A 23,032-nucleotide genomic window follows, 5' to 3' on the forward strand; every position below is an offset into this window, starting at 1 on the left:
TGCTGCCAGGACCTATAGATAAACTACAGCAGGCAGCGGATTGCACAACACTAGATGTCATAAACCCAAACCACATCAAGGGAACTGAAGGAACTGTCTTTTGAGGAAACACATTTTGGGGAAAACTTTACTTTTATGTGTCGGTCCAACTTTTTACTTTAAATCTTTACATTGTGGCCGATACCTAATACTGATCTAATTCTGCTGATGTAGGATATGTACTTAACTACTATTTATTCTTAAAATACAGTGGCAAGGATTCATGTCCATCTATTATTGTGACTTAAATGAAGATCAGATCAAATTTGATGGGAAATTGATCCAGAAAACCCGTTAATTACATCGGCCTTGCAGCTCTGTCCCATTATCCAATACCTGAGCCAGCTATTAAACTATTTTCAGCCCAATATCTGATCAATATCAGCATCAGTATATCTCTGCGTTTAACAGCACACAGATGTGGATTGGTTCTAAACAAAACTCTGAGTTGGGGTGTTACCAAAGCAGAAAAGCAGCTGAAACATGTGCCGTACCATAATTATGCAGATTAAAATGATTTTCATATCTTAAACATTGCCATGATAATTTTTTGTCCAGCCCAAACAAACAAAACAAACCAACCAAACAAAAATCCATGAAAACTGTCTTAGCAGTCAAATCCATCATGGCATTTTCTTGGTTCAACTAGCTACATATCAATGTGTCTAAGACCCTGTTCACACTGGAAGTCGGATATTTCCCTCAGATCCGATTTTTTTTTGTTTGGCTGTTCACATAACCTTTTAAAAAGTGGCCTATATCAGATTCCAGTGTGAACTGTTTGCGGTTTTGAACTGACCCGCATCGGCAAAAGAATAACGAAGACGTCAGACGCAGCACGCTGTTGCACTAAGGTTGGTGAGGTTATGGAGGAAGTAAATATTTTCGCTTTTCTAAATATTTTTTTTTTATAAATGGCAGCCGTAACATTAATTTTATCTTTAAATTTAGCTTTAAGGCTCTTCACCTTACTTTGGCACTGCTTCCTCGTTTGCTATTTTTTCAAAAACTGAGTGGTTATGGTACGACCCTTCTAGTTTTGCCTTAATTGAAGTATCTCCCCATATACAGTACTAATGAGATCTAACACCTCACTCTCCCTCCACTGACTTCCTCCATTACTGTTTTCCATTTTGTAGGTCTAGTCAACTTTTAATTGTATTGTCTGTGCCTAGTCGCGGCGCATATTTGTGACACATTTCAAATGTAGACTGACGTAAAAGTGGCATCAAATCCACCTTGGTTGTTCACACTGGAAAAAAAAAAAAAAAACAGACCTGGGTCTGATTCAGGACCACGTATGGAAGTGGTCTGAATCTGATTCAAAAAAATCTGATCTTGGCCAAGTTTGAGTGTTCACACTACTGCTGAAGAAGCCTGACCTGGTCACTTGACCGCCAAAAATCAGATGTGGGCCACTTTTGCCTGCAGTTTGAACCGGACCAAAAAGTAAAAGCAAGTGTCTGTAACGTTGCTAAATAAAAGAACAAACAAAAAAATCCACAAGAACTGTTTTAGCAGTCAAATCCTTCATTAGGAGGGTGAACAAATGCTTATTTGGCAAAAGCATGAACAAGTGAGCCTCTCTAATAATCATGATTCATTTATTGATTCTGTGCGTGTATTAAAAAGGGAGGAGCCAAAATAACATGTATGTATGTCTTATATGGTGAGGTTGAGCTGCACAGCTTCCCAGAAAAATGTTATTTTTAAATTTTGTCTTAAAAATGGCAAACTGCTTATGAAGAACATCCAAAAAAAGACAAAGAAAAATTAAGGCAAGCCACCAGCTGGTGACATAAAAGTGGTTAATTTATATTCATTCACATATTTATTTTTGCTCTATACTGAGTTTAACAATATTTTTTAATAAATAATAATGGATTGGATTATACCATGCTTTTCAAGGACACTCAAAGCTCTCGCAATGGGTCCATTAGTCATTCATGGACCTATGGCGATTAGATTAGATATTCCTTTATTCATCCCTGTGGGGAAATTCACATTGTGCAGCAGCAGTACACACAACACACACATGCATACACAAAGAAAAACAAAATCAAATAAATATAATGGTGATGGTAGACTACGTGTGTCTGACAGAAACAGTCTGACAGACTGACAGAAACGTGGCAGCCAATCCACGCCATTGGCCTCTCTGACCAGCGCGGGGACATTTATACATGTTCACATACCAGCGATGCCCTCACTGCAGGCCAGCAGGGTGAAGTGTCTTGCCCAAGGACACAAAGACAGATGACTGGGGGAGCGGGGTTCCAACCATCAATCCTTTGATCATTGGACGACCTGCTCTACCACCTGAGCCACTGCCTCCCTAATAAAGCCACATACAACCCAACAAATGCAATTCTGTAATGTTGAAGTTGCATATTTTCTTCTTGTCAACAACGGGCATAAGGACGGCGTGTAAATGGAAGCCACACAGTACACTCAATTACGGCCTCAAATAAACGGTGGACGGATGTCAAATGATGGATGAGAAACAACTGCAAAAGACACAGGCGTGCCATCCCTTTACACTTCCCTGAAGGCATATTTACACTAAACTCAAGCAAGAGTTTGTCAGGCAACCAGACGGTCAAACACAGAGAAACACAAATCAAAACAAAGAATAACACATAAAAACAACCAAAAATCTAGTTTCTATTTGATGTTTCAGGCATTTTTTGTGCCTCCACCTTGACAATGAAGTAAGGTTCATCTCTTCAATACCTTGCTAATAAATCCCTTCCCTCCTCAAATTGCTCACCACGGCTGTTCTTCTGCTGTTTGCATCAAAACTGTGGAAATGCAACCGGGTATGACAAACGTGGATTCTCTATTAATGCAGAAAACGAGAACAAACACCGCTAAACCATGTGATTCAGAGACATTGGTCGAAAATGTAAAGTGCTTCTGTTTATCACGCCTAAGGAATTACAAAGCCCTTTGTCATCTTATAAACTGAATTATTCACAATCCAATACAGAACAATCAGCACTACTATATGTAACCATTAACCATGATTTTCCAATATACAGTATGTGTCGTGTGCAATGAAAGACAAAGTAACTGAACTAAATTCACATGCTGACAAACAAAAAAAAAGACGTTCTTTAGTAAATGTAAAATTTTATAATAATTGATCCTTGACATTTAGGTGGAGAAGTGAATACCAAACTGTCAAAGTGGGAAGCAAATGAGTGAAGAGAAGTGGCCTCGGCTAATTGATAAATCTGACCTGATGAATGGCTGCACATTATAGGAGACTAGTAAACGGACAAATGATTAAACACGGCAGCTGAGAAGGAGCCGCTTGGTTGATAACAATTAAGGCAATGAGAGAGAATGCACAAGTTACTCTTCATAACCATCACTGGGTATTTCATCATAGATGGTAACAGGAGTGCAAGGCAATCTTAATGATGTATTGGATACCAGAGCTGCTCAATGATAAATGTGTGTGCATTCAAGTGACCTAAATTGGAGTCTTCAGTACATATTTATACAGTAATCCCTCGCTATAACGCGGTTCACCTTTCACGGTCTTGCTGCTTTATGGATTTGCATTGTGCATGGTGTTCTGCATTCTGATTGGCTAAACAGTCTCCCCGCTTCATCACTTCATGTGTGTCAATAACGTTGGTCGCTTAGCAACAATGCTGAGAACGGCCAATGAACTTCAGCGAGCAGCTCAAAAACCGGACCCTTTGATGAATCGTTCATTACAGTTCTCAAATATAATCGATGGTGGCATGTCGGTTTATAAGAATATTTTTGCCCAGAAGAAAAAAAAGAGCGACAACAACGACCCATAACTATGATCTTCTCTCGAAAAAACACACCTGCCCCGTGGGCTTTAGAAGAAAAAGACACTACAGAGCGAGTCAGGATGCAGCGGCACGGTCAGAAAAGCAGTGAAATATGCGCCAGTCACAATTTGTGCTACTGTACTTATTGAAGCCTTGTATAATAATTGTAAAAGAAATAAAGGTTAATACTTCACGGATTTCACCTCTCACGGGTTCTTTTTGGAACGTAACCCCCCGTAAACAAGGGATTAGTGTGTGTGTATATATATATATATATACACACATATAAATATATATATATATATATATATATATATATATACACACACATATAAATATATATATATATATATATATATATATATATATATATATATATATATATATATATATATACACACATATATATATATATATACACACACACACACACGTATACATATATACACACACACACACACACACACACACACACACACACACACACACACACACACACACACACACACACACACACACACACACACACACACACACACACACACACACACACACACACACACACACACACACACACACACACACACACACACACACACACACACACACACACACACACACACACACACACACAGCTCACAGTTTATTTCTAAGTAATTAAGAAAAAGCATTGGAGGGGTTCCAAAGACTCCATCAAATACCTGTCAAAAGTGATACAATGATTGCAAACCATGTTTCAGAATGATTAGCTGAAAAAGATGAACATTTTCAGTTTAACAAGCTATCACATAATTCTGCCTCTGAAAGGAAAGGTAACATGGCAGTGAACATCTTTTTATCAAACAAGACACGAGCGATCTGATTACCTAATGGCTGGAGTTTCTTGTGCATCAATGGTGATAGTATACGCAAATACCTTCCACCTGCTCAGTGACTGTCAGAAACAACTGTGAAACCCCTTGCTATTTGACCAATACAGATACTTCCATTAATAGTTTTATATGCTCAGCCTTTGTCAGAGGTGAGTGGGCATGACATGAATAACAATAATTCCATCACATCTCCCACTGCAATATCCAGATCTTTCAAGGGCTTTATTCTGCCAGACTACCGTTTAAAACACCTAAGCTGCAGTGGACACTACCTCCAAGTCCCAGCAAATGCATATATGCAACAAGATCTACAAGAAAAGGATGTAGCAGTTTTCCTTCAAGCACTACAAAGCGTTATTATATGTGATGTTTCCAAAAAAGATACTTACTTGATCATGAAGTGAAAACATGCAGTCAAACAGATACCCAAAGGAACATAATGCCACATGCGATACGGGAAACAATGAGACCCAAATCCGAAGACAATATATGGCCTACTCCATACAAAACAGGAATTGAATTGGGGAGAGAAAATGTGGGAAGGAATGAAGGAGAAAAAGACTGAGCACAATAACATGCAAAATAGGTTCATTCTGATAAGATATCAAAGCTGGGGGCAAAGAATGAAAAAAAAATGATTGGGATGGCAAGACAGAACAAGAGGGATAAGAATGACAAAAACAAAAGTTTTGATGGTGTTTTGATGTTCAATTAAGGTTTTAAAATAAAATGACAACTTTCATTTCAGCTGACAAAAAGTAATTTCCAATATTTGACTGGAAAGTGGAATGCACTGCAGGAACATGTACGAACACATACACCAAGACTGATAACCCCCTCAAAAATGCTTTGGTTGCTTTGTGTACCTCATGCTGCACCTTTAAACAGCAGTTGATGGTTTTTGTTTGAAAAAACAACAAACTTCCCTCCAACATTTAAATATTGTAACTTATTCCATAACAAGACTCCAACATGTGAAAAACACGACATGAACTTGATATGCGCAGCAGCTCTCGGTCAGAAAAAGAGGGCACAGTTTCAAATAGAACTTAAGAGTCTTACTTAACAAAAAGATGCCTGATGGAAGTTATTTTAGGCTAGAATTAATTACATCAAAGTCTTCCATCCAGAAGCCTGAGCAGATGACATTTACAAGAGGCAAATTGAGGCTTTTAATTAAACACTTTAATAAAGTGGGTGAATTAGTGTGCCAAACTGGTACCACACATTAACAATGGGATAACAACATTAGCAACCTTTAGGAGAAGTGAAACAAATGGAGGTTGTAGTGATGAAGTGTTAAACTAACCCGAAAAAAGCAAATTTTTACATCAAAGTAGAAGAGTTGGGTTCATAGTAAACATCAATCACCAGTGTTAAATTAACCCTAGACAGTGTGTATGGGTCCAGTCTTTCATTTATACTGACACTTTTAAAATAGTTAATCATCTAACATGGATAAGTGTTGAACAGATGACATCGGAAATATGCAGTTGTTAGAAAGCTTGTCACACTCAAAATATACACTAACCTTTGATGAAACATATTCAGGAATTTTACTTTTATTCTAAAAAAAAAAAAAATGGACACATATACACACTGTCTAGTGTTAATTGAATGAGCTCACCTGCTTAAAATATGCATGGCACTCGAGAAGGCAGAGAGTAACAGTGCAGCTCATGCGCCATGTGGCTTTCCTTGTATTACTCTGACTACGCGATGGCATCTCCATCAAGGTACAGCATGACCTTCTTTGTGTTATACATCACTGCGTTACTAACCAGCTAAGTTTGGAATAAGGGCAGCAACATTTAAGATGTTGTTTTTTATGAAATCAATTCATTTGCGACTCAGTGACAGTCTCCAAAAAAAATAGCAAAATAGTAATAATGACAGTTATGAAGTAAATAATGAATACTTGGGCCAAAAAGGACATGGATGACAATGAAAAGCCTCAATAGCCCAAAAAAAACTAGGCTGAAAATAAAACCCTATTACAAACTGGCATCACATAATTTGAATCCCCATGATGTATGTTATATTAATGTTCCTTGTTTGTTTTGGGGTTTTCAAGCTTTTAAGAAAACCCATGAAATAATAAAATTAATTTGTGAATGAATGAATGAATGAATGAATGAATGAATGAATGAATGAATGAATGAATGAATGAATGAATGAATGAATGAATGAATGAATGAATGAATGAATGAATGAATGAATGAATGAATGAATGAATGAATGAAAACCTTTATTGTCCCCGTAGGGAGAGTCGGTTTGTCAGCCACCAACAGAACAGTTTAAGAAGACACTCCACACTTGTTATAAAAAATGTTGTGTATGTACTGTAAAATTCTTGTGGCTTTTTAAAACTAATAAAAACAGCTTCAAGCAGTGTGTATTCAATCAATCACAACTAAAAGAAAGTCATCTCCTGGTCAAAAGTCACATATTGTTGTTTCCAGGTTAGGAATGGCTCAATCCTGAAATCATAGTATGACAATAAGAGGTACTATTTCACAAGTGGGGGAAATCAAAAAGAGCTGAAGGGTGCACTGAAGCACTGACGGCAGGGATGTTAACTGTTGGTATGATGCATCACCAGTGAATAAGGGCCATCTACATTCCTTTTTTTTTTTTTTACGAGCACTGACTTGCTGTGGGTCGTGACAAAAAAAAAAAAGAAAAGTGATTGTGAATATAAGTGAATGAAGGTGCCATGAAATGGGTGGCTAGGCTCACCCTCAGGGACACGGTGAGTAGCTCAGTCACCCAGTAAAGGTTTATAGAAGAGCTGCGAGGTGCATGAGTCAGGTTAGGTGTTTGGGGCATCTGTTCCACATGCCTTCCAGATTCATCGCACTGCCAGGCGACTGGCTGGCTGGAGAGCCGGAGGATGTAGTAGGGTAGAAGAAAGTGTTGGGACTACTGCTCAACAGCAGCAGCCAGCAACCCAGCAGAAAATGGATGATATGGATGGGTAGTGTTACATTTTGCGTTTGGACATTCGCACAGATCAGAATCACTGCAAGCCAACTGTCCCGCAGCCAGAGGTTAGTGAGGAACAATGATCTTTCTGTTTATGATCCACTGAGCAGCAGATGTCACATCTGAGCATGCACATTTTCATCCACTTGTGTGAATGGATACGTTCGGGTGGGGCTTCTGGCTGCAGTCCTCGCGTATTAGTGGGCATCTGTGGTGTGGAAATATTGTTTTCCATCATTTATCTAGGGAGCAAAACAATAACTTGTCATGAACAAAGACCATTGTCTGTCTTGCAACTAAGTCATCAAGAAAACAAAGTGAAGGAAAAGAGGGAAAGGGTAGAGACTAAAAAACTGTCTCTTTCAGTCTTGCAAAGGAGAAAAGGCCTGGAGGTGACCTGTGTAGCGATGATAGCCATCTGCATAAACAAAAGAAGAAATAAATGACATTTTTCGGATAGTTTGAAACACAGGGTGCATTCTGTTGCATAAAAACACCCTCCCCTATGACTCTGAAAACGATAACGCAGGTATAATTATTAGTTGGATCATTTAAATAAAGAATCAAGTGTTATTCAGTTTTAAATATAAAGCAAGAACATGGGCTGCCCAGTCTGTTAGCACAAACACACCAGTCCATGCCTTATAAGAGTTTTCTTCCAAATGGAATTCATTTAGATCATAAAAAAGGGAAAAACCTTTAACTATCATTGTTAAGAATACAAGTTAAAGTGATCAAATATTGCAAGAAAGGACCTTTTAGAAACAAGCTTAACTTTGGATAATCACATCACACGATACAAGCAACTGAGTATTTTTTGGCACCATTCCAAAAAGTTTGAATGGCATAATAAAGTAAAAGTGGGTTTGATTTAGGGGCTTGGAGTCAAGCAAAGTAAGAATTGTCGTTCAAGCCCATTCATAAATGTTCCTATTATAGTGCCATCTAAGAAAATGCCAATGCAATTTAAATTGAGGTTCCTGAATCTGCTCTACTGTACAAAGTTTGGTTCCTGCTAGGTTCCTGCTGTCTTCCTTTGCCCCTTCGACCTCTAATAAAGGCAGAAACGATGTGTTTTAAAGCACCGAAGTACCAGATTCATTTAAAAACTTTTAATTATCAACAGCTGGGAAAAAAAACAAATATATAGAAATGCAATCATGATAGAAACAATTCCTTTTGTTAATTTGGGCTAATTTAAAGGCAATTTTATCCTTGCAAGCAACAACAGTATCCAAGGAAATTATCTCTTAGTTGCATGATAGATTGTTTAAAAGAAAAAGAAAAACCTTTAACCAATATCTTAAATAAATAACAGACACAAACATACAATTAGGGTCACAATTTTACCACTGAGTCTTTGGTTATTTCCCCTGTGCACTAAAGCTAAAGTACAACATTAACACTGGAGAATTTGATTCAAATCTAATCACCTTGGCTTCTTTTAACAGACTTTTAACATGGAAAACCTCCCAACTTTAAGTACACAGCTTCCATTTTTCAATTAAACATAAAACTCCCTCATGTGCCACAGGTTTTTCATCACTTCATGTAGTCCTTTCCTCACTGTCTGCACTTTCAACACCCCCACCCCCCCAAAAAAACCAAATGATTGACTGATGATTTTTCTATATGTTATCTCTTTATTCAGAGGTGGTTGAAGGGAATAGAATAAGCATAAATGTAAATCACCTACGATACAGAAAAAAGCTGGAGAACTACCTCTACCGCTCCCTTACTGACTGTCAAAAAAAAAAAAAAGAGACAGTCGTGCAGCAGGCCTGCCTCGGGTTTCTCTTCAGATGACCCAGTTGGGAGGCACATTGACTATGCAACCAAGACACAGACGGAAGCAAAACTTGGCAATACATGAGTGGATAATCATCATCATGGTACTGTATTATTAAAGAGAGAGGGAGAAACTGAGGTCTAATGTTGGGAAAGATGCAACAAACTGTGAGAAGCATTAAGAATGAGACGTAAAGTCAGACAAAATAGAAGAATTTAAAGAAAAAAAGACTGGTTTCAGATTGGTGGAGTGCAGGGATTGTAGAAGAGATAATACTGCTCTTCTGTTCACAGTAGATATTTTCAGAGGCTCATCAAATGTCTCTAATTCCATTCGTCTGCCTTAGCCTCCTTCTTTGTTGCTATAGATTTAACACGAATCAAGAGTTTACAAAGAGACAGGGATGGAGAAAAAAAAAGAAAATCGGGGGAGCGGGGGTTTCCATGGTAATGAGAGGGGCGAGATTCCAAAACGGCCTTGACCATTACACGCTGTGTGAGGAGATGGACTGTGCAGCACTTAGGCTTATTGCAGTGTGGGCTGAAAAAGCACTGATATCTAATATAGACAAGATGGGCTCACAACAAAGTGATTGGTGATAAGCAGAGAAAGAAAGAAAAGCATTAGCCGCGCTGATGTTTTACTGCTTAAAGCTGTGATGTGAAAAGCCGGTCAAACAGGAAAAAAAAAATACATGTATATATTTAATCAAGTTTTAGATCTGTAAGGGTATCCACTGAATAAAAAACACACATAGACACAATGATACCCTCACGCCAACTTATTGAAGCACACATTGTACAAGTGAAACAAATATTCACAGGCACACTGTTTCCTTTCCACACCAAGCACCAAGCAGGTAATATGGGTGTTGCATGATGTAAAAAGGCAGGGCAACAACAAACACAGCATTTGAAAAATAAACAGCAGTCAATCAGTATAATGAAAACCACCCTAACAATCTTTAACCTTCAGTGAAAAGGTAAAAAGTCTATATCTGAAAAATTTCAGAAGGTGCATTTTAAATGACTCGACCAACACACAGACCAACACTGAGACTTGGACTTGCAGAATCATGTACTGTAAGGGGAAGTGTGAAAGCAATAGCCTAAAGTCGGCAAATGATAAAGTGACAGGCTGCTTATGATACTGTATCATCTGCAGCATTTCTCAAAACAATGAGTATTACTTAAGAAGACTGCCCAAATAATATAACCACTGGCCTCTACCCTCTTAATACACAGACACACCAACTCAATACATGATCACAGGTGAAAAGAACGCTCGTTGGGCCAAAGTATGAGTTTCACGTTAAGCTATTCCTTCCCCTTTGAAGCAACTTTCTTTTCTCCAAGAAAAAAACTAAAGCAACATGAAGCAAGGCATTCTCGCTGCATTCACAGTGAGGAAAGCACTTGCACTACTGCGTCTACCATATAATGAACATATAGGCTATGTGCAGGTCCAAATTTAACAAGTAGGTTTTGCAATGGAGTTGAAAATAGTCTATTCATTGGGGGCAATGGGAAGTGGAGCATGAATGGGAGGGATGCAGGAAATAGGAAGCCATTCTGTTGCTTAGTAATGATATGTAATGTAGCCTAGAACTGTAGCTATATAAGCGATGAGCTTAAAATGCAGCCACAAACAATGCTTTCTATGGGACAGTAAAATGAGATTATGTAGAAACCCATTTACTCAGGCTTGTGGTTGCCCATAACAATTTACTGTAATAAAACAAGGTGGTTTGCAATAAACTGCTAAAATAAACAACAATTGTAGAAACACACAGTACCAAATGCGTTTGGAATGGTGAGGGTGGCCCATGTTTACCATAACCTTTAAGAAATTAATGAAATAATAGAAACAACATAATGAATCTCAGTTTACGTGTAGGTGTAATCTACGATTACAACCAGATAACATGTTATGTTATGTTATAATCCTGACTACAGCAATATCTCTGATTATATGTAAAGCCATGGCCGTTTTTTGTTAACCAACTTGTTATTTGGTGACCACAAACTGTTAGTGAACCTCGAGGTGAACAATATTGGTATGGTAAAAAGAAAATCCACAATCACAAGAGATTATCCTGGAAATTAATGAACGGAGGAACAAAAGTGTGTGATGAAAGACAGAAAGTACCACGAATCATCAGAGCAGACTGAGTAATAAATAGTCATCAATTCAGTTACAGTGCAGTAGTCTGGTGATTTGTATGCCCTGCATAATTCTCACAGCCTTATTAACATTCACTGAAACCTACAGGCCAGCACCACATGTAAGCACAGCAGAGCCTCTCTCTTTTCCCAAATGGCACGGGTCACTGCGGTTTGTCTCGACAGAGTATAATTTGAGATGGAAAACAGGTCATTATGGCTTTTTACTCATTTCCCCGCCCGTTTAATAGTCTAGATATCCTTCAACTGATCTCCCTGGCAACACAATTCATCACACAATTTAATATTGATATAATTTTACATATACCACTTTACCATCATCTATTGTCTTAAAGAAAGCAGTAGCTTATAGAAAAATGCCACGATGACTCAATTATCATATTCGCAGCAAGAGAAAGTTACATTTAAAAATTGAGTTTGCACAGAAAGAAAAAAACAAAGACAGTCCACAAGGTCTAGTTGCCTCCCAGTGGAGATAAACAGTCTGACTACTCATTCATCTTTAAGTTCATGAGGTATGGTCTGTGGAGGTCTGAGCCTTCGGATGCTGCTTCCAATAAACCACATTTTTATAACACAAAATAAAATATTAGCCTCCTTCTTCAATCGGTTGTATTTCTCTCTCTTTACTAGGTGAACAGATCTCCACACTTTAGTCTGAAAAGTGCTTCAAATGCTATAATGTGAATATGTATCATGATACCATGATGAAGGTCCTTTAGTGTATAAATGGCTAATAAGGGATGTATCTTGGATAGAATGAATACATTCAGCAATATCAATGTGAGCAAAAAAACGTTTTCTTTCATTCTCTGTTGGGTTTCAACACTATGTTTTGATGTGATGGCATTTTTCCCATTACATTAAACATTATATGCATAAACAACTGATCTGAGGGATATAACACATGCATAAAGAAATGTTTAAAAAGAATTATGTTGGTCTTAAGCTCACTGAAATTCATATGAAGTTAAGTGCATCAAAATATATTTTTTAAGACCAATAAATACACTGCTAGTATTTAGTGATGCACCGAAATGAAAATTTGTGGCCGAAACCGAAACCGAAAATAATAATAAACACTTGGCCGAATACCGAACAATACCGAACATGGTTCTTCGCAGTTTTTCATTTATTTTGCCAATTTTTTCACCATTGCATAAATCAAATAAATTTGATTTAGGCATGCTTTTAAAAGAAAAAAATCTTTTACAAATTTACAAGCTAGAAAACATTTGTTGAACATAAAAAACTGAACATTTTTTAATTTCCCAGCATTTCTTAAATATTCCAGCAGACATTATACCAGCAAAGAACAATAACTTAAAATAAATAAATTAGCAAAATAAATTTTGTGGCCATCTTTGAGCTTACGTTAGGCTTAACTTACTGAACATTGTAACATAGGCCTTAAAACAATAAAAATACATTAAAGCGCTCAGGGTTTTTTATCATTTCAAATGATAAATCAAACTTGTAGTGCTGAAAGACTTTGCAGATGTTTCCCCTCTAGATATTTGAGCAGAACATTCATTGCAAACAGCCATTCTTGTATTATTCTTTGCCACTCTAAAATACTTCCACACTGCTGACATGTTTGCGCCACTTCACTCCACGCTCTTCGCTGTTTGATTTCGTCATCTAAACGCACCTGTAATAGATTGATTTATGTTGTTTTGGTTCCACCTGCTGGTGAATGTTAGTTAAATTCTTATGTGGTTAGTTTTTGGTTGGCCAACGATTTATGTGGTGCGCAACAGTTACGGAGCAGCCTGTCTATTTCCTTATATAACAACGCCTTTATTAATTGTTCGTTTCTTTTCTCCACTTATTCCACCAAACACCGAAAGTGTTTTTTTGCCATTTTCGGCCGAACAATTTCGGTTACCGAACAATCGGTGCATCACTACTAGTATTATATCATAATTAAAACATTATAAGCTGCGTTACCTTCATAGATAGCTTTAAATCCCTGTCCACTGACTGCGTAGTCAGACAGTAGCCACAAGGTGATTCTGGACCCCGTACTCACGATGGGTGAGGGCAGCTGGAACCCAGTTAACCTGAAAACAAATGGAAAGAGGGACAATGACAGTCAGACCAAAGGGATGCAATCAATAACAAAATCAGTGTCAAAGCCTGCTTCCACCGACAAGCTCCCATTAATACCCCTGTTTTCATGGGCATTCAAAAGGGAACTCGGTGTATAATGAGGATTATCCAAAAATTATTAACATTTTTCTCCATGACGAAAGACTGCAGAAGATCAGAAACAGCAGTGAGTGTGAAAATGAACAGCTGAACAGACGGCAAAAACAACCGTGTTGGATTCTGAATCGTTGATCATTTCTAATAAGTGTTTTGTCAAGGTAAAAATTCAACTTTTAATGTTTTAGACAATGATGTGTCTCATTTTTGACAATTTCTTTTTTTTTTTTTTTTTTTTTTTACAGAGACTTTTTTCCAACTTTGTTTCCAACATTTAACAAAAGAGCTGACAACCTCATAGTCTGTTAACTCTTTTAAGTTATGCTCTTTTAAATCGTCTTGCAGCTGTGCTCTACTGTGGACATGGTAAGCATGACTAATTTGTTGATATCCTTCTCTAAAGAAAGAAAAACTCAGAATGGTCAATGCAATAAATTTACTCTGACAAATGTATTAATCATTTATAATTTACTAAATACTATTGACTCAAAATCAGACATTGACTCTGAATTGCAGTTAAACAGCTAACTAATGAAAGTGTCCTGGAAAAAGGAAGACTGAAAATACTTTGACCACAAGGAGACATGAACTTAAGTGTGGTCCTATTATTAATATCACAGGTTCCAGTTCCGAAGTTAGTCAGTCTGACGATACAAAGGGTTAAAAGCACATGGACATTTTGGGCTTAGGACCAGTGAAAGCAAAGGAGAGAGTTGTCGGAGGAGATCAGGAAGAACATTCTCAACAAACATGTTAAAAGTAAAGACTATTAGACAATCTCCAAGCAGTTAGATGTTCCTGTGAACACAGGTGCAAATTCAATTCAGAGGTTTAGGGTCCACAGGACTGTATCAAGCCTCCCTGGACGTGGACACAAGAAGCAGAGTGAAGAGATGGATAGTACAAATGGTCACCAACAAGATTCCAAACACATTTAAGGTGAACTCCAAGGTCAAGGTACATTAGTGTCAGATCACACCATTCATCACTGTTGAGCTAACGTGGACTTAATGGAATACAACCAAGAGTTGTTGATAGCAAATTGTAAAAAGCAGACTGGAATTTTTCAAAATGCATGGGGACAAGTCACAAAGTTCCCGAGAGAATGTCCTTTGGACAGATGAGACAAAAGCAGGCAAAAGGAAAAAATGAAGCATCCAAAAAAAAAATACAGTGTACAGTAGCTACTGTGAAACACGGAGGAGGTTAAGCTGTGTTCTGGGGCTGATTTGTTCCATCTGCTGCAGGTTGTCTTGACTTTGTGCAGGGTGCAATGAAATTTCAAGACAAGCAAGGCATTCTGGAGTAAAATATGCTGCCAAGAGCCACTAAGCTTAGTGTCAGTCACAGGTCACGAGTCCTTCAACAGGAAAATGAAGTGGCCGTCTATTTGTCCTGATTTACATTCAACTGAAAATCTGTGCATAGAGCTGAAACATGCAGCCTGGAGAAAAACCCTTCAAAATCTGGGACAGCTGGAGTACTTGAGGAGTGGACCAAAGTACCCGTCTACATCTGCAGGAGTCTCATTGAGAATTACAGAAATTGCTTGATTACAGTAGTTACCTTAACAGATGTGCAATAAACTATTTAGCTGATGGTTCCATTATTATTCATATTTTTATAATGATTCTGTGGAACCACAACTCAAAGGCAATCTGTGATTTTGTATATACACAGTACACTGTAGAGCTGAGCCATATAGTCCAAAAATAAAATCTCTGACTCTTTTGTCAGTAGTATATAATTGTATATAATAATTAAAGACGAGTCAACTAAAGAATAATTTTAATGTTGGACTATGTGAAGCACAATTTTGACTTTAATACTTGTGCTATTCTAAAATAAATATTGCCTACTGCATATCTACTATGAGTCATCTGATCAAACTGATACATACAGACGGCTCTGTGATGGGGACAGCTCTGGAGACTGATTGTGAACAGGAGAATACTACATAATAATATGCCCCACACAATGATTAAACTGAGGGAATCATGGCTCGGGGAGGCTCTTTATGTTTGTAGATACAACCTTCTCCTATGACTCCTAAGTGAGCATTACATTAACTGAGTGCAACAATATAATTTTAATTTGGTGATTAAAGGTTGGGTAGGGGATGGTGGAAAAACCACTGATACCCTGAAGGCAGAGAATTGTACTTTTTCTGTGTTTTCAAAATCTCCCGGACCTGGTTGTTGGACCCAAGCAGGTTTCCGATTCTACCATTAGATACTGGATACTACAACATGTAATTGATTAAACCACACTTGAATATTATATTTATATATATATATTTTATGTATTTATTTATTTATTTATTAGGGGTGTAACAATATATCGTGCCACGAAATTGCGCGATACAAAAACGCCACGAAACGTGTCGTGGAGGTGACAAGGTGTATCGCGATATTGGGTTATTAATATTAATCTATTGTGCGCATCCGACCACGCGTGGTGACCGCGCCTCGACGCGCGGACCAAAATCTTACTACGTTTAGAAGAAAGTAGTACCTTTTTGCGGTCCCGATCACGGGACTCTAGCGAGGTTTTGAGCTCTGAACTTTTAAGTCTGGTGTAGAGTTAAGCCTTACCTTATTAAATTAAACCTTTTTCGGGTCGTGAGTAGGATAAACACGGGAAAACCTCTTCAGAGTTCGAGTGTACTTTAATGTCCGCTCATTCAACAGTGTAGGATTTTAGAACATCAACACAGCACCTAGTGCTGTACTGTGGCGTATCACTCCGCCCAATCTAAAACAGACTAATCACTACAGATAAACTGACTAGTATAATTATAGTCCCTAATTTACATCAGAATATAAAGAATATATTTATAAAATAATGAATAATAATAATAATAATAATAGCCAGGCCAACTAAATAATAGTTGGCCTGGCTTTCTATTTAAAACTTAAACAGTTATAAAGCATCACAAACTGTAACAATAGGGCGAATGCACAGCATTGTTTTGTATTTTGTGTCTTTCAAATAAAATACAATTTTTTCTAGTCATATGTTCTTCATGCAAGGTTGTTAAAAAAATACTGCTATAATATCGTATCGTATCGTTATCGTGACCTCAATATCGTGTATCGTACCGTATCGTGAGATTAGTGTATCGTTACACCCCTAATATATATATATTTAACGATCACTTGTGTATTAAGAAAGCCAAACAACAGCTTCAGCACTGATAGACAACTGATAAGAAATGTAATTATTGCACATCAAAACAAAGTAATAGCTATGTTAATAACTGCCTCCAAAGGCCTTCGTAAGTGTTTTTCAAGTTATGGTCAGAGCACAGGCTAAATGTATCCAGTTAAAACATAAATACACATTCATAATCCATGCCCTTCTTTTGATCTAGATGCCAAGTGACCTAGATCCACACAACTTATATTCCCCTGACCAATAATTAATTACTTTACTGATTCAAAATGCACTTTATAACAGGACGAAAGTGGGGTCGAGTGCAGGCATTTGACCAAACTAAACTGTCAGGCTAGGGCAGGGCAGGACTGGTTTCAGATGGGGACCAGCATCCATGGATGTGGTTCCAAGTACAGTATACGAAAAAAGGAAATTAAATGTAACACCTTGTGATTTCTGAAATAATAAAGCCTAAAATACCACAACAAGCATCCACAACAAGGCAAACAGACAACCTGCAAAGCAGTCATAGACAGAACCGTCAGGTGGGGCGATATGTGGAAGCTGACCCAAACAAGGCCGAGCTTCATTATCAGGGGGCATATATGGCCCGCTTCTACCCGCTCCTTGGAACCTCCACCTCTGGTTTGGTACAGAGGGGACCTCCCAACTATGCAAATCCCCAAACTCCTGCTTGCAGCACATCCCCTCAGATACAAATCTGTACCGACACAGGGCTGGTACAGATGGCACCACCACTGGGTACGGCAGAGGCCAAAATCCTGGAGGCCTATCAAAATCACAGGAGCAGATCCAGTTTGTCTGGCAAGGGGGCAAAGATCCACACAGCACCATCAGGGAATGAAACAAAGACTTAAAAGTGGTTACCAAATTTATTTTTACCATGTAATTAAAGGGGACCTATGATGAAAAACACGTTTCTTCTTGCTTTAACATATATAAAGTGGTCTCCCCTCAGCCTGCCAACTCAGAGAAGGAGGAAAGCAACCAAATTCTGCAGTGTCTGTACAGCCGCCCGGATGAGCCATCCAGTGTGATGTGGATCTACGAGCCGTTCAGATTCTGCTCCCGTCAACCAAAATGCGATTTACAAAGGTTGGCCTCCAATGCGTGAAACCACGGCCACAACTAACTCCGCCGGCCGGAGCTTCCGCCATTTTTTCGTAGCGGTGTATCGTGTCATTCAGGCAGCCAATCAGCACAGTGCCTCATTATCATAGCCGCCCGCTCACTCAGAATCCTGCATAGATAATGAGGTTAGAGAATGGGAAGATAAAGACATGGCTCAGAGGCTGAATTTCTAATTTATTTAGCAAAAACAATCAAAAGCTTTTTTTAATACATTCAAGGCCTGTTTAAAATAGGTATTAGATGCCATAATAGGTCCCCTTTAAAGTACCTGACTTGCTTCCCAACTACCAGGGATATAAACAGCAACTTAGCAGAGTCAACTATCATTCGCTGTCAGTAATCAAGCATCCATAATTTCATGGAAAAATTTAGGTTGACACTGCAAATTAGCATGTTAGAAATAATCATAAAAAATTGAAGAACAGACAAATTAGTTAACCCCTTTAGCAACACAACTAACTACAGCTGTGGTCACCTCTTTTTTCGTTTCTTTTAATCTAGTTAAAAAAAGAAGCAAAGAATGCACCAAATGTATCTGTTTAGCTGAATTTTCTACTCAATATTCATATAACTCATTGATATTTAAAGAAGAATTCTTAATTTTACAGTTTTCACTGTCACAGTTAAATAATGGTAAGGTTTTTAAAGTAGTGGTTTGAACTGCATACGAGTAGGATTTTAAAAGTTATTTCACACATTTTAGAGATCTCTACTCGAGTAAGACTTGCATTACACCAAAGACTCTTCTAAAAAAGTAGACTTAAGTCTCTGATGTCAGTCAAAGTAGCTTTAAACAACACCTCCTAACTCATTTCAATAAATGGATTCCAGGAGTGCAAACCATTGACTCCCATTCGCTGTTGACTGTTGAAGTAATTAGTCAATGGATTGACCTCATTATTTATTCAAGGAAAAAAAAGCCAAAGTGGAAAAGCATTATGTAACCAAAAAAAGAACAGACCAGTACAGTATATTACCAATGCACATTCCCAAATGTCAATTTAATGGTTTGTTTTTTTTTCCACAATTTTTTAATGTTTTTTCTTCCCTTAAACACCATTCTTTAAAATCGAATACACCTAAAGCTTGTGTGTCACTTTTTGTCTCTCTCTCACTATCTTTTGTGTGCTCTCTATTTCATCAACCCATTGTGAGCCTGGGTGAATTAGACCAAAAGGGGAAGTCGGCTCTAACGTCTACCTGATTAGACTCCTCTGAGTGTGATTGTCACAGCCAGATAGCAGCTAAACGATGAGACACATGTTCATGCAAATAACCCCTAAGCTGACCACAAATTGAGTTGGAAGACAGCCATCTTGGTTCAGCGGTGCACTGCAGGGAAGGTGGTTTGATAGAGGGCATAATGCAAGCGCCGAGGAGGGGGCAGTCGACGAACTGGGAGGGATTGTTGCAGCATCCGAGTTTTGATCATCTGCTGTGAACCAGAAAAGGCCAGCAAAAAACAAAACAGAGACAAGCAAACACAAAAAAGCTGGCTTTATGTGTGATGGTGGAAAAGATTAAATGATGCTATGTGATTAGGCCATCACATTCTGAGATACGCAGCAGGTTTTTCAGAAAAAAAAAATCTGCCAGGGGGATTGCGTGTTATCAATGCGAGATACAATCATAAGATTGTAAGAATACCAATGACGGAATTGCAACACAGGTGCCTCGAGCGAATTGGAAATTGATAAAATGGAAGATAAGACAGAGGATGGAAGAAAGGAAGAGAAAAAGATTCAAGAGAAGCAGTACAGTTTTGGGAAATCATTTACTGTTTCTATTATATCAAAAGCTGAGTAATAACATACAGTAATTCCTCTAAGGAGAAGAACAGGTGCATGTGGGCATGACTGGATCCACACTGAGGTGTATAGATGCTAGATGTGAGTGTAAGTCTTAGCAGAATCACGCGTATGTGAGAGTGTGTGTGCGCAGAGGTCTATTAAGAGAGCTTTCCACCTGACTAGCCTTAGCATCGTCTCCATGAAGAACCTCTGCTTCGAATTATCAAACCACTTCCCATGAGAGTAAAAAAGGGAGAGACAGATATGGAAGGAGTAAATGTGTAGAAAGCTGTGGGGGGAAAGAGTAGAGATCTTGTAACGAGGAAATGGCAACAGTTGAGGAAGGGCAGAGGAGGAATTGTTGGAAGTTCAGAGCCACACATCAGGACATAAGGTGCTGAGCGGGGATAAATCATGGTAAAAAAAAAAAAAAAGTCCTTTATTGGGCACTATATGGCTATTCGGGGATTCGTGCCTGCATGCTCGCAAACACACTTGTGTACTTTTAATTATTAGAGCCTTTTCATATTGGTGTGTTTATGATCTCCCTGAATATATATAAATATATGCATGTTTACAACAGCAAACAGAGAGAGACTCAATCAGGTCTTTCATCCTTTTAATCTTATCACTCAGTCAATGTGTGTGTGCGTGCGCGTGTGTGTGTACTCTCAGGGTGGTAGGTAAGCACAGTGCTGATGCAGCTGATATTTTCCCAGAAGGAGGGAAGAGTGAGGATATAAAAAAAAACAGAAAAACAGATACAGCAGCAAGATTTTGATGGCTGAGTACAGGAAAGACATTAGCCAATAAATGATGGGCTGTATGAGAGAGAGAGAGAGAGAGAGAGAGAGAGAGAGAGAGAGAGAGAGAGAGAGAGAGAGAGAGTGCATAGAGAAGAACTGTGTGTTTATTTTTATGTGTGTTTGAGTAACTGTATGTGTGTGCGTTTGTGTGTGTTCTTCCTGTACAAGTGGCTGTACGGCTATAACTTGTCAACGGTGAAGGCCAGGGGGCTTCTGTTGTGCTCTTTGAGCTCCAAATCTCCACTGACTAGCTGACACACAAACAGCAATGCTGTAAAACCAGTGCAAACACTGCAATCCAAACACGCAGACATAAACACACGCTCACACCAAAGTGAATGGTTAGTCCAAGTCCAGGTTTGAAAAGCTATTGTTAAATTGTTGTGTGTAAAACTACTGCTGTTCATTGTTAACATGTGTAAATGAGTGTTTCGACTCATCGCTAACTTTACTTGCACCGAGTAAAAAAAACTGACCGTGTTGCCCAGTGAAGGTTGAAATGGCACTTCAATACCCTATACACAGTTAAGAAGAGTTTTAGACATAGCTGCGGTGTGTTTGTACCAACATTCTCATCCTTTCTTGTTGGGTAAGCTCTAATGTACTGCATCACTTTGCCCAAGGGTATGATCTGGCCTTGATACAGTTTTCTTGAGTGCACTCAATTTCTGTAAAAAAAGGAAAATAAAATCCTGGTATTTTAAGCAGTAATCATGCTGCTTAATAGATCTGCAGACTAAGAGGCAATTCTAAAATGGTGATGACTTTAATGTTGTCTTTTCAGAATGCAGAGCTCGACACAATTTTTGGCACCTTGAATTTTAGGCACAACATTTTAAATGCTAATGAACCATTTTTGCTAAATGTTTTGATAAAAAGGTACACGATTATTGGCACCAGAAGCTTCCTGTCTTCTACTACCACTCCTCTATTATAATGTTTATTCATCCATGCATTATCCACAATCACTTCTTAATTTCAGTTTAAGGTCATGTAAGTTCACTGTGGAGTTTAGTCATTCATTAATTTGCAGTATCTGCTTTAATACTGTTTAGGGAAAAAAATGCATCAAGGCCATCAAAGGATTTTACCTTCAACGTCAATGGCAGATTGTCTGGTCCAAAGACAATCCTGTAATTTACTAATTCATCTCCAACCAGTATGTGTCCGTTTGTGTGCGTGTGTGTGTGTGTGTGTGTGTGTGTGTGTGTGTGTGTGTGTGTGCGTGTCTTGAGGACAAAGGAAGCACTTTGAAACATACTTTAAGCCAACAATAATATGTTCACTTATTTGAAAGGGACAGAAAGCTTTAAACATACAGTAGTTGTAGATATCCATAAGTGCAAACCACCTTTTTCCACCCGTGGTTTCTTTCATGTTGCCCTAATAGAGCCAGTGTTTGACCTAAAGTAACCATTGCAAATGGCCCCAAATAAATCTGAATATGTTATTTAGAACATTTCTGTTGTTTATTTTCTTTCTTAATTTTACAATCTAAACCAGAATTATCAAAAAGAGCTTATTTGATCATTTTATTCTTATATTTCTTATCTTATATCTAATATATTATTAACTTCTCCATAAGGCATTTGTGAAATACCTTGGGATAACAAAAAAGAAGAAGAAAAAAATATTAAATAGGGATTTCTGGATCTTTGGGGACTTCGCCTCAGTCTAAGAAATGGCAGTTATCATCTGATGAATCAAAAAATTTAAATTCAATTGTTTGTATTCTCCACTTTTTAAGAAAATAAATCATTAATTAATTAATCTGTTAACTTCCATTTAACTGGGTCCAGGACACGGAGGAAGCAGTTTAAATAGAGGCCCAGAACTATGTTGCCCTGGTCACGTCCTCAAGCTTTTCTAGGAGGCCACTCAGTTACACCGCCAACTATGTGTTATAATCTCTCCACCGTGTCCTGGGTCACTCTCAGATTCTCTCAGACATGCCTGAAGCACCACCCTAGGCGGTTCGTAAGGCCACCTTACTGTGGTGGAGGAGTTTGCTTGCTTGAATGAACTCTGGGACTATGTTGTCCAGGTAAACTGTCCCTGGTAGGGTCTCCTGCAGCAAATTGATTCCAGGACACAGGGCAGACCAGGGGCCATTTGCTTGACTCATATACTGTAGGTAATGAAAAAGCAAGAGCTCAATGTCCCTGACCCACACTAGTGCAGTCCAACCCTGGAGCCAGGCCTGGGGGAGGAGCTCATTAGCTCCAGCCTGGAGGCTGGAC

The 23,032-nt window shown here is 38.3% G+C and overlaps 1 protein-coding gene across 1 annotated transcript in view; it reads right to left on the reverse strand.

The window, feature by feature from the left end:
• The window catches only part of csmd2 (CUB and Sushi multiple domains 2), a 310,777-nt gene that overhangs the window by 247,093 nt on the left and 40,652 nt on the right, over positions 1 to 23,032 (reverse strand). The window contains exon 3 of the mRNA XM_061740995.1: positions 13,631 to 13,743. Coding sequence (XP_061596979.1) covers positions 13,631 to 13,743 — 113 coding nt within the window. The remainder of the gene's footprint in view (positions 1 to 13,630; positions 13,744 to 23,032) is intronic.

This window comes from Cololabis saira, chromosome 15 (genome assembly GCF_033807715.1).
Source record: "Cololabis saira isolate AMF1-May2022 chromosome 15, fColSai1.1, whole genome shotgun sequence".
NCBI classification, from domain to species: Eukaryota; Metazoa; Chordata; class Actinopteri; order Beloniformes; family Belonidae; genus Cololabis; species Cololabis saira.